The sequence below is a fragment of the Copadichromis virginalis genome, linkage group LG4 (genome assembly GCF_057382275.1).
Source record: "Copadichromis virginalis isolate Kocher_CV1m ecotype Utaka linkage group LG4, C_Virginalis_male_GT1.1, whole genome shotgun sequence".
NCBI lineage: Eukaryota > Metazoa > Chordata > Actinopteri > Cichliformes > Cichlidae > Copadichromis > Copadichromis virginalis.
The window spans coordinates 34,816,630-34,834,696 of NC_140621.1; the positions used below are offsets into that span (position 1 = coordinate 34,816,630).

At 46.8% G+C, this 18,067-nt stretch overlaps 2 protein-coding genes across 4 annotated transcripts; one reads left to right on the top strand and one right to left on the bottom strand.

Moving 5' to 3' along the window:
- The first annotated feature begins 58 nt into the window (after positions 1-58).
- LOC146712005 (anaphase-promoting complex subunit 2-like) lies at positions 59-17,424 on the top strand. 2 transcript variants are annotated; one of them, XM_085455080.1, is made up of 14 exons: positions 59-157; positions 10,949-11,198; positions 11,270-11,582; positions 11,832-11,964; positions 12,081-12,297; positions 12,784-12,903; positions 13,256-13,373; positions 13,522-13,700; positions 13,781-13,922; positions 14,039-14,114; positions 14,211-14,414; positions 14,516-14,648; positions 14,829-15,070; positions 15,571-17,424. In XM_085455080.1, exons 1-14 carry the CDS (start codon positions 59-61, stop codon positions 15,778-15,780), a joined length of 2,436 nt encoding a protein of 811 aa, XP_085311206.1. In that variant the 3' UTR covers positions 15,781-17,424. The 2 variants fall into 2 exon arrangements, with proteins under 2 accessions (XP_085311206.1, XP_085311205.1); XM_085455079.1 differs by lacking the exon at positions 59-157 and adding an exon at positions 9,883-10,229.
- rnf25 (ring finger protein 25) lies at positions 1,142-16,827 on the bottom strand. Of its 2 annotated transcripts, none has more exons than XM_085455085.1 (10): positions 16,769-16,827; positions 6,244-6,315; positions 5,223-5,319; positions 4,900-4,967; positions 4,740-4,809; positions 4,576-4,647; positions 2,929-3,075; positions 2,765-2,854; positions 2,540-2,677; positions 1,142-2,143 (listed from the first exon to the last, which is right to left on the bottom strand). In XM_085455085.1, exons 1-10 carry the CDS (start codon positions 16,783-16,785, stop codon positions 1,490-1,492), a joined length of 1,425 nt encoding a protein of 474 aa, XP_085311211.1. In that variant the 5' UTR covers positions 16,786-16,827; the 3' UTR covers positions 1,142-1,489. The 2 variants fall into 2 exon arrangements, with proteins under 2 accessions (XP_085311211.1, XP_085311210.1); XM_085455084.1 differs by lacking the exon at positions 16,769-16,827 and adding an exon at positions 6,542-6,615.
- Positions 17,425-18,067: the final 643 nt, after the last annotated feature.

Genomic DNA, 18,067 nt, shown 5'->3' on the forward strand with positions numbered 1-18,067 from the left:
AAACAGCCACACACCTCTGCGTAGTTTAAAGAGGGGCTTAACAGGACAAAGTGCCAAGATGGCGCAGGTTACGATCCGCCTCTTTCACGGTAAAGTAACTGCATCTCCCATGATCCTTAGCGCTGTGACGTTGGCGATTTCGCCTCACTGCTTAACGGTAGGTATATATATATATAATTAATTATAATTTTCTAATGAATATTCACTTGTTGAGACTTGATTTAAGCAAAAGCTCAGGAATACACTAAAAAAGATGGTTCATAACTCCCCCAGGTCAAAGTCTGTCAGTACAATGGAAGAGTAGCTTATTACTATTATTGGGTTTTCTTTGGGGTTTTTTTTACACTTCACATCAGTTTTTGATTTGAGGTAAATAAATACTTTAAATGTAATAAATGAAATGGTACCTAGTGATCGTGTTGTGCATGCAGTTTTAAATTATAGTACCATATGTTTATCAAACTGACATTAACAGTGAAGTTTATGTTGATAAGTCCTGCTCAGTGACTGCAGATCTGTTCACAGATCTTTTTATTCTTACGTTTGTTCCCTGTTTGCTGAGCAGAGTAAAAAAAGCTGAGTGAAAATCATCCCCTCAACTGCCAGGCCATGGAGACAAACACATCACAGCAAGATGTCAAGCTGGAGTTCACCTAAAGTGTAACAGTCGTGTGCCAGAGTTTCAGAAAGAGTTTGAGTTTTCCAGTATTGCTGCACTGTTGGTAGTTTAAGGTGGATCAAAGTTTTGCTGCATATTTTAAAGGCAAAGTCAAACTATCTTCTTATGCTTCTTAAAACTCTTCGTTTGCCCACTGTTACCCTCTGGATTTGACACGTGCTTGTCTACCTGCCACTACGCTTTTTAAGCCAGTCATTCTACATTTGTTTGCTTTGATGCAGATGACACACTGCTGTATGTGTCAGTCTAATGCGACAATCTGAGAAAGATGTTCGATCGAGAGGTGTTTCCTATCAGGTCTGAAAGTCTGAAATCATATCTCAATCCAGGAACCCATCAGCTCTCACTGAGGCTTTTCAGAACTTTAGGTCTGACAACAGACATCCAGTTAATGGTTATCAAAGGCAGACTTCCTGTTTGGTGCAGCAGGCATACTAACACAGACACTCAGCCTCTCTACCGTCAGTTTTCTCTCCGGTACCTGGTTGCAGCACTTTAATGCAATATCAGTATATCACAGAGGGTCCACATACAAGTTATTTACTGTACTAAGAGAAAAACACCAAAGCTGCCATCCAGAGAAATTTGGATTTGTACTTCTTTTAATTTATATAGTGCCACAACATAAAGCAACAACCATCTGGACCCGATAGCGTGCGTGAAAGTGCGTACCAAAGCGCAGGGTGATGGCGATGGACAGGAGGATGGGACACTACAGTGAACGTCTTTTCTGCTGCAGGACTTTGATCTATGCACACTGACAATGGAGGCACATGTAAGTTTGTTCATTGGCCCTCCTGTCGCCCTTTGTCATAGCACCTCCTCTCTTCCCCTCTCCACCACCTTCTGCTGGAAGCCCCTGCCGTGACCACGACGGGGACCGCCTCCTCTGCCGCACAGGTTATTGGCTCCTCCTCTGCTCCTGGAGCCACGATCGTCCCAGTGGTGCCGTGCAGGTCCAGCAGCCCCGGAGTGTGGGGCAGGTCTGTAGTGGCCTCTTCTCCGTCCACGATGGCCTCGACTGCCTGCAGAGTCTGCAGCATCTTTTGGGAACTCTGTTTCCAAACCCGACTGACATGTGGGCACCTGCGCCTCTTGTTCCATTGCCTTGACACCCCCGTCCGTCTTTGAGGGACATAGTTCTGGGTTTCCTTGCACCTGTTGGCCACGATTACCCTGAGCTTTAGCTGGCTTCTCAGTACAGTCTGAAGACAGAGAGAGTTTGTCCAGGTCCTCTGCGATGGGGGCGACTCTCTCGTGATGGGGTCTGGACCTTCCTCCTCTTCTCTGCCCCCTCACCTGGTGCTGATGCCTCTGTCCCAGAACACCTTTACAGTGGGAAAGCCCGGGAACAGACTGGTCTGCTTTGTCACCAGTTTCAGCAGGAACGTTAGAGGCTGAGGAGATTGGAGGGCCTGGAGGCTCATCGGCATCCAGATTTCCATTTTCAGCAGCAGGTGGAGCCTACGAATGTCAAAAAAAAATTATACATTGAATACATTCAAAACATCGTTTAACACATTAAAGTCAACGTGTTCTGCTTATTTCCGGTTACCAAGTGGTGTTTGTTCCTCTTTCTCTAAAGCAACTCTTCTGATTGGCTGCTCCTTTCTCTCTCTCTGCCTGACATGACCATATAAAGTAAATCCCCTCTGGATGACATCACACAGAGCCAAGAGTAGAAAAAAAAACTGTGTGAAACTGAGTGTTTTGTTCACAAGGATTACTCTGATCTTCTCTGAACTCAGGCATGTGCGGTCAGGGTCACAACGAATCCTTCGCCATTACCCCCGTTTACACTCGTAAACGTCCCCGCAAACCACTGCAGACAGGGACCGAGTGCCTCACACACATTCTTACCTCGTTGATGTGGATGAGAAAGCGGTTGGACTCCACTTCGGGGTCAATGATCCCTCCTCTAGACCTCTGACTTTCCAAGAGCTTCTGGAGTTCACGCCACTTCTGCTGGAAGTCCGAACCGATCGTTGCCTCGTCGAGCTGACAGGAGAAACACGAAGCCCGGTAACGTTTACTGGCGACATCAGACAAACATCCGTTAACAGGTGAATTAAGAACGAGCTTTACCTCGGGCAGCTGAGGTGCGGGAGACGACAGAAGCTGAGTAACATCGTACGTCAGCGGCTCTCTGCACACCGGGCACACCACGGTGAGCTCCTGTCAGAAGAATCAAAGGCAGAGTCAGAAAGTCTCAAAGTGATTAATCATCCGTGCAGCTGCTGACGTCTGACCTGGTGGTCCGCTCTGTCTCTGGTCTTGTCCTCCTCCAGCTCCTTCTCCCTCTGCTGGAGCTCCCTCTCAGAGTGGCTCACGTAGCGGCCGAGGCAGTGTGAGTGGAAGTAGTGGTAGCAGCTCGTCTTGGTGAACGTCTCTCCCTCCTGACAACCAAAGCATGAATGACTTTACTCATGACTCGTTCCACTAGACTCTACTCCATCTCTGTCGTTTTCCAGTACGACTGAGTACCACCTAATGTGCTTGGGGTTGTTATAGCAACATGGCCAAAAGTCCCGTGACTTCATTTGTATTTGACACAAACAACAACAATAGAGGGCGTTGGGGCGGTGATAAGCATCTGGACTGCGTGTGGAACCTTTTCTCTCACTGCTGGGTTTGATTTTTGTGAAAGAGTCGCCCTCCTGACTCATCGAGCGATGCTCCTGACTGGCCAATCGGCAGCATGCAACCTGCTGATGTCACATTTTCAGATTTTCTCAGATCGTTCGGAAGTAGGTACACTAGGTACTAAAAAAGTACCTGAGAACAGGTACTAATGGAAAACCCTAAAAATGAGTCGAGTCGAGCTGATCTGAGTAGATACTATGTCAGGCACCACCTACAGAACAAATGGTCACAAAAAATGTTCAGGCGTCTCTTTCTGGGTCAGGATTGAATATCCAACACAACAAATTCAAGACAAAAACAAAAGTCTTTGTCCTAATTGTGTCACTTTCACAGAGGCGAGCACCAGAGATGCTGACCTGTTAAACAAGTTGCTCACGTTTATTCATGCCAGCTAACTAGATGATGATGATGATGATGCTGATGGCTCTCTCTGTGACACCAAGCTGCAAACAAGCGAGGTGGAGAGTAAGCAGATGGTCGCCGTGCTTTAAGCCCCGCCCTGCAGCGCTCTGATGTAGACACGAGGAGAAGCGTGACACCGTGTTGAAGTATAACCGCTCGACCACCATGTTTGACCACGTTCAGCACAAACACCAGGACGCTAGCCTGCACGCTCAGTTATCTGAGTGTTTTGTAATCCTGTTTAATCAGCTGCCATAAAAAAATAAACCCCCACAGCACAGATGTTCCTGGTAAATAATTTACTTGTAATTTTAATGGCCCAGTTCCACCCACCCACCCACGCACCACAGGCAGCAGGTACCCATTTCCTGTGAGTGGGTCCTCCACCCTTTTCCCTGAGAATCATAGTGTCAGACATGGAGGTGCTGATTCTCTCTGACAGGTGGAGGTTCTTGTTTGATGAAGCCACAGAACCACGTCATCTGCACAAAGCACAGACGCTATGCTGAGGCCACCAAAGCGTTTGTCCATAAACGTCACAGAACAGGTGACACAGGGCAGCGCTGCTGGATCCAACACCCGCCGAGAACAAGCCCGACAGAGTCCAAACCAAACTCTCGCTGCAGCCGTACGGAGACGGCAATCAGAGGAACAAGAGCAGGCATGGAGACACGAGCAACACGGTCAGAGCTGAAATGACCTCTAAACGCAAGCTGAGGTAAGACTTAGACAACAAAGAGCTGTGACTAAGACCACAAGTGTATAAACAGCCCCGTGGGAAGCATTCAACACAGGAATGTGGCCACATTCAAAGAGGGAACTCCAAACTCTGATGGAGGGAAGCGACTCACCTTAAAGCCGTAGAGACAAATGACACAGTTCCCATGAGGAATATTGCTTTCAGTCAGGATTTCTTTAGCTTTCTGCAGGAGAAAGATCAGAGCAAGACTTTAAGATAAACCCAGCGAAATGACACATTTTATCCTAATGAGAAACAAACAGCACGTATAACAACCTCAATGAGCTGATACAACATGGGCGAACCCAGACAGGACTGAGCCTCGAGCTGAAGACACTTTTGGACACTAAGAGAGAAGAATCAGAGGGTTTTACACTCAGTGCTGAGAGTTTGTGAGCAGAAGGGACTGACGCTGGGAGATGAGTCACTTCCTCACCTGCTGAGTTTGTCATCAGAAAGCCCGCGGGGGTTCCGGATGGAGATCCCCGGAGATGATGAGGGATACTAAACACAGAAGAAGAAAACACTCATTTCAGTTCAGTGAAAACTGCAGAAAGATGTCAGCTGTTCAATCAGTGCAGAGTGTGATGTGACCATGAACCGTGACCGTGAGATTTGTTAACACCAAAAATGTAAAAATGAGCTTTTTTATCCCTCACAGCACATGACTGTTAATAAACCGTCCACTAACGGTCTTCTGTGCGTTTCTGTCGCGGAGTTAACAAACGTTTCTGCGAGCTGAGCCGGTGAAAGGCGAACCTGCTGATCGAGGCTCAAAGTCAGCGTGAGCCGGACGAACTGTGAGACGGAGTCCTCGGCTGTGGACGGGTACAGGTCCAGGCTCACCTCCCAGCCCCTGAAACAAAAACAAAACTGCATCACCGATCACAGAACCTCCCACCAAACTCTGTCGAGCTGACATCACTTCCTCCAAACACAGTCAGAAGCATTAAAAGAGAGACACTCTCAGAGTCCTGAAGTCAAACTTTTTAAATTTAAAGATGATTTTTTCCCCAACTTTTATGGAAAAAAAACTTTTTAAACTAATTTGAGGCAAAATCTGAATTTGTTTTAAAGTGCGTTTTACTCAGACTTGTGATTCTCTTGGAGCTTTGGTACGTAGCAGTCTGTGTCAAATATGATCATCAATGCCACAACTCCAGATGTGGTAAACCGCTGGCCACATCTGGAACTCCTTCGTGTCTCCTCTGATCATCGAAAGTAAAATGAATGAAGGCTAATGATTCAAAAGGAATTCTCTAATTCTGCAATTAGAGAATATTCACAAATGGAAAACATTCAAAACATCATCCACTCTTCCAGGAGTGGAGGAAACTAAGCCATAGCAACATGGCAAAGCTGCGTGGGAAGAAACAAGACTTCAGGAGCAACGTCGTCTGGACTGACTAGAACAAAGTGCACCACAAACACCTCAGGCCAGCTGTCAGCACGTGGTGGGTGAAGATGATGATGATGATTTGAACACCTTGCAGTTACTGAGTGGACCATAAACTCTTCTGTACATCAAAGTGTTCTAGAGTGTGAGACCATCTGACCCACAGCTAAAGCTTGGACCAAACTCGGTTTTGGATTATCCCAGAGCAGCAAATCTCCAAACAAGGAGCTGCAGTGATCCAGAGTCCACACCTCAGGCTGAGCTGGGACCTTCAGAGAGCCAAGAGCACTAACTTCCTCCAAATGATGACATTTAACACCTGTACAAGTCTCACCTGTCCAACACCAACCAGCACTAAAGCTAACCCAGCTGCTGTTAGCTCACCTGTCCTCTCTCGTGTCCACCTGCAGCTCGTCCAGGTAGATGGACTGCAGCACCTCGATCTCAGACTGGACGCTGCGGACAAGAAAACAGCGCAGTTAGTGTGTGCGGCTGAATCTCTGCGACATTTCATAACCGGCTAAAATTAGCGTTAGCATTTTAGCTCGACACAGCAGCAGACCTGCGGTCAGATTTTACTGCGCGGCGGCACCGAGCGGGTTAGCCGCGGGTCACACACACGCGGACACGACATTAGAGAAGCTTAGTAGTCACACTTCACACACTCATCCAACAAACTCACTCGCACTCGGCCGCCGTCATCATGATGCTGTGCGAGCCGGCAACAGCTAGCTGTGGCTAACCGGAGGTTGCGTATACACAAACCTTTCAGAATAAAAGCATCGCAAAACAGACCGTGCTAAATACAATAAAACGTACAAGATATTTGTTGACAGATTCTCAGACATTTATCACAGAAAACACCATACAATGAAAAACTACACTGAGGCTGTGAAACCTTTGGATCGTAGTGAAAAAAGCAACAAACTTCATGTGATATCGAACAAAGAGGAAACCACAGTGAGAGAGTCGGTGTGTTCAAAATATGTTTATGAAATAAAATATTTTTATTTAAAACGGATTCAAAACTCACTCATAAAATTACATTTAAAATTTTTGTTTTACCTTTTAAAACAAATTCAGAAAAACTGAAAATGTACATATATAAACGCAAATAATCCGTATTTATTTTAATCCACAGACTGTAAGTATTGCTCTCTAGTGGTCACAGAACGCAACTGCAATTAATTTAATCTTATTAGTTTTGTTAATCCTAAAATTCTTGAAGGACTTGTGACTTCAAATGTTGAGAAATTCAAGTAACTTTTGAAAATACTAAAATATTGCAGTAATGTCTACTTAATGGGAAAAAATGTATGACTAAATGATTAAATTATTTTTTAGTAATATCATTACGAAATCTATGATCAGCTGTACTTAATGTAAACTGATGTATGCAGTTCCCCAAATGACCAGCAGAGGGCAGACAACTCTCAAGATTTAATGTATAATGTCAAAACATGTCTTGATGCATCTCAATCATCCAGGAAAGTAAATCTCCAAAAGTTGATTCTGTTCATCTGGACGTAGCGTTTTGTGGCAGAAACGTTTCGTCACTCATCCAGGTGACTTCTTCAGTCTCCGCTGACTGCAGGTTTCCCCAATCTTATAAACAGCACATTTGCATTGGAGAATGTCAAAACATATCATTACCATATGTTTATGAAGGAATTCAAGATGATGATAGGCGATTTAAGGGAAAGGTGGGTTCTAAACCATCTGCGCCCCCTGGTGAGGTCTTCATTGGATCCGCTGCAGTTTGCTTACCAGCCTGGCATCGGGGTGAAGGACGCCATCATCTACCTCCTGCACCGAGCTCTGACTCACCTGAAGAAGCCTGGAAGCAATGTGAGGATCATGTTCTTTGATTTCTCCAGTGCTTTCAACACCATCCAGCCACGACTTCTGAGGGACAAGCTGGAGCTATCAGGAGTGGACCACCACATGTCCCAGTGGATACTGGACTACCTCACAGGACGCCCACAGTATGTGAGGACACAGGGCTGTGTCTCTGATACGCTGGTCTGCAGTCCGGGGGCCCCATGGGGAACAGTGCTGGCACCGTTCCTCTTCACCGCAGACTTCTCCATCAACTCCAAACGCTGCCACCCACAGAAGTTCTCTGACGACTCTGCCATAGACTCTGAGTACAGACAGTGGACTCTGGACTTTGTGGACTCGTGCCACAAAGTCTAGAGTCCAGATCAGCAGGTGGCACGAGTCACGAGTTGGTGGACACACCACACTGACACTGGTGAACATCCAGGGAGTGGACATTGAGATAGTGGACTCGTATATGGTAAATGGCCTGTATTTGTATAGCGCTTTACTAGTCCCTAAGGACTTTACACATTCAGTCACACACACATTCACACACTGGTGATGGCAGCTACATTGTAGCCACAGCCACCCTGGGGCGCACTGACAGAGGCGAGGCTGCCGGACACTGGCGCCACCAGGCAACGGGTGAAGTGTCTTGCCCAAGGATACAATGACCAAGACTGTCCAAGCCGGGGCTCGAACCGGCAACCTTCCGATTACAAGGCAAACTCCCAGCTCTTGAGCGATGATCGCCCCGCATGTATAGGTGTATAGGCACCTGGGTGTTCACCTGAATAATAAGCTAGACTGGAGCCACAACACTGATGCTCTGTACAGGAAGGGTCAGAGCAGACTCTACCTGCTGAGGCGGCTGAGGTCATTTGGAGTACAGGGAGCGCTTTTAAAGACCTTCTATGACTCTGTGGTGGCATCCGCCAGCTCTGTTCTGGGATGCACCCTGGACCCAGTGCAGGTGGTGGGAGACAGAAGGACTCTGGCCAAAAAAACATCTCTGATGGACAGAGTCTCCCACCCCATGCATGTAGATGTTGCTGCAGAGCTGCTTCAGTGACAGACTGCTGCATCCTCGATGCATGAAGGAGCGTTTCTGCAGGTCCTTCCTCCCTGCAGCTGTCAGACTGTACAATCAGAACTGCTCCCAACAAACACAGATGTTTACATCAGCGCTGTAACTGCAGTATTTTATCAACTGATTCACTCTACAACCTGGGTTTGCCTCTTACCTGTATTTTATTTTATTTTATTTAATAATGGTACAATACTCTGTTTTTGGTAACCATTGTCCTCAATGTAAATATGTAAAACTTGTGTATGTTTCTGTTCTGTGTCTTGTGTACTGTTTCTTTGTATATGTGTCTTTTTTGCTGCTGTTACACCCAAATTTCCCCTTGTGGGACAATTAAAGGATTATTCTATGTCTTCTTCTTCTTATGTCAGCGTGTTATGAGATGAGATGAGATGAGATGAGATGAGATGAGACTTTATTGATCCCACTGTGTGGAAATTTTTGCATTACGTCAGCTCAGGGACAGAAAGCAGAAGGATAATACAAAAAATACAAATAAAATACAAACAAATATAAAATAAGTAAGATATTAAACTATATACAACGGTAGCATAGACAGTATGTGACTGTGGATATAGCTGTAGAAATATGCAAGACATAAACTATAAACTACCTAGTTATAACATAATTTTTCCATGTAAGTAATAGTTATCTATAAGAATAGACGTGTACACGCACACTCACATGCAATATGAGTGTGCATCTAAATGTACAGCATCTAAATATACATATACATACACATATTCCTGCAAACGTCCACACACATAGAATGTGCATTATGCATGAAGTGACCGTGGATGTCCACAATGTCCAGTGACTTATGACACTGTGAGGAAAAATGTTAAAGTATTCACATTTTTTTCTTTCTCCATAAAAAAAAGTTGATTTTGTTTTTCTCTAAATTCTTTGATCATTTCTGGATATGAACAACCGAGTACAGAGCCATTTTAAAACGTTATAGCGGCAATTTTGTTCCTCATGACAAGTTCGCCATTGTTATGACAAACACCAGCCCACAGAGACACTTCCTGTGAACTTCAAAATAAAATCTGCGAGGATTTACAATGCGCACTGTCTGACAGTAGAGGGCAGCATATGACTCCTTGGCGTCAAAATCACGAAAAGAAGAAGAAGATCGTGATCACGAAGAAGAAGTAAACCCGCGATACTGAAGAACATTTAGTTCAGAGTAATAACAGAAACTGGGGCTGATTTCAAGCAATATTATTCTTAGACATGAGTAATACCCACCGGAAACATGGAGCGTGTTTGTAGATGTTCTGGAGCGACGTTATAACCGGATAGAACCTCCACAGTTTAAATGTGGGACACCGAGAAGCTGCTTCGCGGTTTGTGTGACAAAATGGAGGAAAGTGCGATGGAACCGGACTCAGTGGAGATGTCTGGATCCGGACCGAATCCCGGGGTCGCTGAATCCTGGGAAACCGTCACTGCGGCGCTGGTGAGTGGCTTCCCACTCTGGACACCTGCAGCTATGTGACTGTAGCATAACGAGCAACCGAACTCCATTAAAAAATCTCTCGATTTAACGTTTTGTTGGTCGTAGATGTGGTTTGTTAGCAATTTGAGAGGTTTTCAGATGTCACATTAATCAGGAGAAGTTTTCGGTTAAATTCGGCTTGTATGTATCGATGTCTTCTTAATGGTCCTAATCTGTGTTGTTTCCTCTGTCTGCTTCCTACTGAGTTCATTATTGGTTATCAATCCTCATAAATGTAAAGTAAACTGTGACGTGACGTCCATAAACAGCCAAACTTACAAGTTACAAAACAGAGGTGAAACAAGTGTGTGAAAAAACGAACTTTCACAGTTAGAGAAAGACCACAAAGCTACACAAATTCAACTGTAAGAAATGTAAAATGAACACAGGTTAATAAAGCAAGTGCAAAGACTCAAAAGGAGCGCACGGAGACTCGGAGCAAGATGCAGATCAGGTCAAAAAGAAGCAAAACAACCACAAGGGTTAGTGGAATTGAACCAAAAACACAAGCTGAGACACAAACTCGTCTCCTCCAGTCTCGTGGTTTTGCTCCTCTGTATGAGGGTCATCGGTCAGTCTAAGAAATCCAAACTGAAACTGGCTGTGAAGAAACCCTGTCAGCCAGCACCAGCACGTGTGCATCCTGTGTTTGTGTAACGCTGTGTTTTGGTTGCGTTCAGGTGTCTCCGGGTAGCTCGGTGTCAGAGCAGAGCCTCTCAGACTCGCTGGCCCTGCTGAACGATCAGGGTCTGGGCCGGCTGCTGGGCAGCTGGCTGCTGGAGACGCTGCAGATGCGTCTGTCTGCCTGCGTGGTTCCCGAGTTCTGGTCTGCCCTGAAGCAGCCGGAGAACGAGATGGAGGAGAAGGACAGGGTCTGGGTTCTGCTTACGGCCTTCAGGACTCTGCTGGACAGGCTCGAACCTTTTCTGGGTGAGTGGACCATCAGAGAGTTGATGGGTTTTCTCTGTGCGCAGCTTTCAAACTTCTCCTCCTCCTTACAGCTGGTTTGGAGAAGCTGGGGGCGTGGCAGGATGAGGGCCGTGGAGGTCTGTGTGGCCCAGGATCCAAAGCCCTCATGGAGCGAGCCTTCACCACCATCAGGGCCCTCCTCCTCTTCTCCCCGGCTCCCGTCCTCCAGGAGCGAGTGCTGGAGTTTTACAGCCGGACCTTCTCTGTCTACATGAACCGGGAGGGCAGCGGTGAGGACGCCACCGAGGCTCCCGGTGGCGGGGCCTGCCGGGGCTGCTGGGTCCCCGTGCAGCAGTGCTGGTGTCAGCAGGCCCTGGAACACCTGCAGGAGCTCAGCCACATCCTGTGAGTCAGGCTTTTAATTTGAAATAATTGACGTAACGAGGCAGGAAGTTGGCATTATTTCCTTGAATTTTCAGAGTAAAAAAAATAAATAAAGTTGTGACTAAAATAAAATAATAATAATATAATATATAGCAAATATAAATCTTCGATCATTTCTAACAGTTGTATTTATGATGCTGAAGCGTGGCTCAGATCAGCTGTTTGTTCTCATGCAGTCTGAAACGCTGACGTCTGATTGGTTGTTTCCAGGTCGAAGCTGCAGCTGCTGGAGTGGGTGAGCTCCGAGGCCGTCACCACCATCCTCCACAAGCTCATCGAGATGCGGATGGAGCAGCTGTGCCGGGGCGAGTACGAGCGCTCCTTCCTGCTGGAGTTCCAGGAGGTGAAACATGTGCAGCATCTGTCCACGCTGAAACTCACTGCGGCCTGCTCCTCATTTACTGTGTGTGTGTGTGTGTGTGTGTGTGTGTGTGTGTGTGTGTGTGTGTGTGTGAGCAGTGGTTGGAGCTGGTGCTGGGCTGGCTGGCTAAAGTGTTTGCCAGTGAGGCGGACGGAGATGCCGCTTCTTCACTCCCAGCGGCCCCCGGCGGTCTCGGCGTCCAGGTGGTCCCGGGCGGCGGCTCGGTGCTGAAGCAGTGGAGGTGCCACATGCATCAGTTCTTCTGCAGGATCTATGTCAACATGAGGATCGAGGAGCTCTTCAGCATCATCAGAGGTGGGAGTCTGCAGCAGGTTTACAGATCCACGCCAGGCTGAACTCTGACCTCTGAGCTGTGATTGGACGCTGACGCCTGCTGATTCTTTAAGTCTTTTCTTTGCCGCGGAGCTCTCGTTTCCTCTACGGCAGTGTTTCCTGTCATCGCCTAGAGCTCAGCTCGAGTCAGGACGACGGAGCGTTTCAGCTAGCCACCGCTATAGAACAGGGTGGTCAAACATAAGGCCTGTGGGACAGAATCGCCCCAGGAAAGAATCCACTCTGGCCCACTGAAAGGATTCGAAAACAATAAAGAAGGGCATGAAGTTTGTAGAAAGAGCTCCCCGACAAAGTAATAAAGTAGTAGATAAACATTTAAAACACAGAAAAACGTCATTTAATCAGTTTCTGTTTGTAACAGAGCCACAGTCAAAAAACAACAATAATAATTCTCTCTCTCTGTAAACCAGATTTCAAACTCTTCTTGGCTCTTGTGCTTCCTTTCAGATTTCCCAGAATCCAAAGCTGCTATTGAGGATCTGAAGTTCTGCCTGGAGAGAACCAATCAGAGACAGCAGCTCCTCACCTCGCTCAAATCCGCCTTCGAAAGCCGCCTACTGCACCCGGGTCGGTTTCTGTTGGGGTTTATTTTTGTGACCTGATGAGTCGCGGTGGCAGATTTTTTTAAGTTAAACGCGATTCAATGTTTAAAGTCAGGATTAGAGAAGAAAACAACAATGAGATGAAGGTGGAGGAGGAAAAGAGCCCAGAGGAGGTTCAGTGAGGTGGTGAAGGAGGAGGTGGAGGCGGACCATAGAGCTGATGCAGCTGTTTAAAAACAGCATTTGTTGATTTGCTTATTTTGAAGCTGTTTTTCAGCTCGTCGTGCACACGTGTGATTTCTCAGGTCATCCTCATCATCGTGTAGGGAAGCTGGTCTCTATGGTAACGTCTGTGAAACTGACTGATCTGTCTGCAGGCGTTCACACGTCAGACATCCTCACTGTTTACATCTCGGCCATCAAAGCGCTCCGAGAGCTCGACCCGTCCATGGTCATCCTGCAGGTCGTCTCCCAGCCGATCCGCAAGTACCTCAGGTGAGTCCACGCAGGCGCCGGCGGGATTCGCTTTCAGTCCTGCTCTGATCTTTTGGCTCTGATCGTGCACTTTTTTGTGAGTAAAGTTCTACATGAGTTTAACATTTGACGTCCTAGCAGAGGATCAAACGTCCGTGTTGTGTTTCAGGACCCGGGAGGACACGGTGAGGCAGATCGTAGCCGGTCTGACCGGAGATGCAGAGGGCTGCACCGACCTCGCCTCCGAGCTGTCCCGAGGAGACCCGGTGACTCTGGAGATGCAGGACAGCGACGAAGAAGGCAACGACCCCGAGGACTGGACTCCAGACCCGACCGACGCCATGCCCGGTCAGTGAACGCACCGCGCTGAGCGCAGAGAAGGAGACCGCAGCTGAAGAGAAAGATCTTACTCGTGTGTTTGTTCTCAGATAAAATGGGCTCGAAGCGCCGCTCGTCCGACATCATCAGCCTGCTGGTCAGCATCTACGGCAGTAAGGAGATCTTCATAGACGAGTACAGAGGCGTGCTCGCCGACAGGCTGCTGCAGCAGCTCAACTACAACACGGCCAGGTACGACCGCAGCAGCGCCCAGCTTAAAGCTGAGAGAAAGTGTTGGTACTTTGAACATGTCGGGTCACTGATAGCAAAGTAAACGCTCACGCCCGTCCTGTTTTCTGCGTCTTCAGGGAGATTCGTAACGTGGAGCTGCTGAAGCTGCGGTTCGGCGAGTCTCACATGCATTACTGCGAGGTCATGTTGAAGGTAAACATCTGGAATATGGATCGTTAACCAGATATTTTAGGACATTCCCTGAAAGGATGAATTTCTGAGAACGTTGTGATTACCCGATGGATGCAGGACATGGCGGATTCTCGCAGGATCAACAGCAACATCCGCGAGGAGGAGTCAAAGCTGAGCGAGGAGGAGCAGCCGCCGCTGCCCCTGTCGGCCATCATCCTCTCATCTGAGTTCTGGCCCGCGCTGAAGGAGGAGAAGCTGGAGCTCCCTCCTGTCGTCTGCCAGGCCATGGAGGCCTACACCCACCGCTACGAGAAGCTGAAGGTGGAGTTGACCCACTGTGGCGTCTCTGGTTTGGTTTGCAGTAGAAACCAAATGCACAGCTACGCTTTTACCTGCTGAGTCGAGTCCCGTTTGTGTTTCAGGCCATGAGGACGCTGAGCTGGAAGCCTCACCTGGGCTCGGTCACTCTGGACGTGGAGCTGGAGGACCGAGTCCTCACCAACCTCACGGTCTCACCCATCCAGGCTGCCACCATCATGTACTTCCAAGAGAAAAGTAAGGACTTTCATTTCAGAGCGCTTTCATGCTGTGAAATGTAATTCTGCGATGACCCCTGATGTTTTCCTGACATGGCGATGTCATGGTTGTAAACTATCGGCTCTGACATCGCTCGTTACGCTGCGTGGAGTCGAGGGAGATGCAGTTTGATCGTCGTGTACCTGCTCGTCCTCTCAGGTTCTTGGACGTTGGAGGAGCTGAGTGCGAAGCTGGGCGCCCCGAAGGAGCTGGTGCACAGGAAGCTGGCTCTGTGGCAGCAGCAGGGCGTGCTGAGGGAGGAGGCGGGCGGCCACTTCTACGTGGTGGAGAAGGGTTCGTCGAAAGAGAAGCTGGACAGAGGCGTGATGCTGATCGACAGCGACGAGGAGAGGGACTCCAACACCGCCACACAGTCCGAGCAGAGGGAGGAGAAGCTGCAGGTACGCACTTCATTCATCCTGCTGTCTCAGGGTTATTTACTTAGTTACTTTAAGTATTTGAAACCTGGCACCTGATGATGTGCCGCTTCTTTTCAGTCGTGTTATAAAAATCACTTAATAATGAATGACAGTGGGTGTTTTAGGATCACATGCTCCATAAATCACGAGCTTATTGTTGTGAACGACTTGGTGCACCCGCATGATCCCAGGAGGGTAACTCACCCCTGGTTGGGTCTCCTAAGGAGGTCTTTCATGGGAGAGCGCCTGAGAGCCGGGATCTTAGCCATTGAGGCACAGCTGTGGACAGCCCACCTCTTGTGGGAGGGGCCGTAGGGGTTCAGTGCTTTGTGAATCGCATGGTGTATGTCTTCAGCTGTCTGGAACGTCACCGCTCTGCTGGGGAAGCAGCTCAAACGAGCGCTTCAGCCTGAAAAGTATCAGCTAGTTCTAGTTAGGTCTTAAACTCTCACAGTAAGCACACTGGGCCTCTGTCTCTGCAGCTGTTCTGGGTCTACGTCCAGGCCATGCTCACCAACCTGGACACCATGACACTGGAACGCATACACACCATGCTGCGGATGTTCGTCGCTACGGGACCCGTCGTCACGGAGATGGACGTGAACGAGCTGGAGGCGTTCCTGCAGAGGAAGGTCAGGGACCATCAGCTCATAATGTCCGGCAACGTCTACAGGCTGCCCAAATCCAACTGATGACTGTGCTGCGTTCAAGTGCGTCGGAATATGTGGAAGATTCCAGCGTTTGTTTTGCTCTGAGGGATTTTTACTAAAAGGGCTCATGGAGTAAATATGGAACAATTCTAACTTAAATTTCCTGGATTTTTCCATATGATGTGAAAGCAGCATGGATTTAAATAAAAAAAGGAAAAGCAGTGTTTGTTTTTTCAAAATAAAAGCACTTCCACTCCTTTAAGCATCAGTACGGACAGATTTGATGCTGCACCTGGAGATAACTGTAAAGGTGTTTGGTGAACGCCGATGTGTAAAACTGGTTAATAAACAGAATCATTTCAAAACCACTTTCATCTGTGCCTTTTTCTAACAGCTGCAGTTCTTCCCAAAGTATAGAGCAAACATTTCAGCCTCTCCTGGTTCTCTCTGTGAGATGAAAACCACGGGCGGAAGGGCCTGCAGCTGCAACAGTGGGAAGACACTCTTTGACAACAAAGAAACACCAACAGCTGCAGTTCCTCTAATGTCCAGCAGAGACTCCAGGAGCGAGTCAGTCCCCATGTTAAAGCTTTACAGCAGTAATAAAAGTGTCTGACACAAACTGATCTCTGTAGAGAATTTCCCCTTCATAATCGATTGTCCCAAAAATCAGAACAGAATTGGGGAAAAGGGCTTTTAAACACGCTGCCCCGGCTTCCTGGAACAATCTGCAGAAGGAACTGAAATGATCTGACTTGGTTACCTTGGGAGAGTTTAAGTCTGTCTCAAAGGAACGAGAGAACAGCTCTTTGACTCAGTGTGATTGTTTTTAAATGTACTCTTAATTTGATCTGTTATTGTATATTTTCCACATGGTATGGGGATATTGTATTGGTTGTAAATGTTATAGTGCTGTGTGTATTTGATGATGCCAGGTCTCTGTTGGAAATGAGATTTTTTTTTTACCTGGGTAAATAAAGGACTAATAAAAAATAACACCTGTACAGGGGACGATGTTTTTATAACTCACCTGTTTAAAGTTTGCATTGTTAGGGGCGTGGCACAGGTGACTGTCTGCTCCGCCTCACCTGAGCTGGACCTCTGAGCCGTGTTTGTACTGTTGGAGCCTTTTGGGGCATTTTAAAGACCTTCTATGACTCTGTGGTGGCATCCGCCAGCTCTGTTCTGGGATGCACCCTGGACCCAGTGCAGGTGGTGGGAGACAGAAGGACTCTGGCCAAAATAACATCTCTGATGGACAGAGTCTCCCACCCCATGCATGTAGATGTTGCTGCAGAGCTGCTTCAGTGACAGACTGCTGCATCCTCGATGCATGAAGGAGCGTTTCTGCAGGTCCTTCCTCCCTGCAGCTGTCAGACTATACAATCAGAACTGCTCCCAACAAACACAGATGTTTACATCAGCGCTGTAACTGCAGTATTTTATCAACTGACTCACTCTACAACCTGGGTTTGCCTCTTACCTGTATTTTATTTTATTTTATTTTATTTAATAATGGTACAATACTCTGTTTTTGGTAACCATTGTCCTCAATGTAAATATGTAAAACTTGTGTATGTTTCTGTTCTGTGTCTTGTGTACTGTTTCTTTGTATATGTGTCTTTTTTGCTGCTGTTACACCCAAATTTCCCCTTGTGGGACAATTAAAGGATTATTCTATGTCTTCTTCTTCTTATGTCAGCGTGTTATGAGATGAGATGAGATGAGATGAGATGAGATGAGACTTTATTGATCCCACTGTGTGGAAATTTTTGCATTACGTCAGCTCAGGGACAGAAAGCAGAAGGATAATACAAAAAATACAAATAAAATACAAACAAATATAAAATAAGTAAGATATTAAACTATATACAACGGTAGCATAGACAGTATGTGACTGTGGATATAGCTGTAGAAATATGCAAGACATAAACTATAAACTACATAGTTATAACATAATTTTTCCATGTAAGTAATAGTTATCTATAAGAATAGACGTGTACACGCACACTCACATGCAATATGAGTGTGCATCTAAATGTACAGCATCTAAATATACATATACATACACATATTCCTGCAAACGTCCACACACATAGAATGTGCATTATGCATGAAGTGACCGTGGATGTCCACAATGTCCAGTGACTTATGACACTGTGAGGAAAAATGTTAAAGTATTCACATTTTTTTCTTTCTCCATAAAAAAAAGTTGATTTTGTTTTTCTCTAAATTCTTTGATCATTTCTGGATATGAACAACCGAGTACAGAGCCATTTTAAAACGTTATAGCGGCAATTTTGTTCCTCATGACAAGTTCGCCATTGTT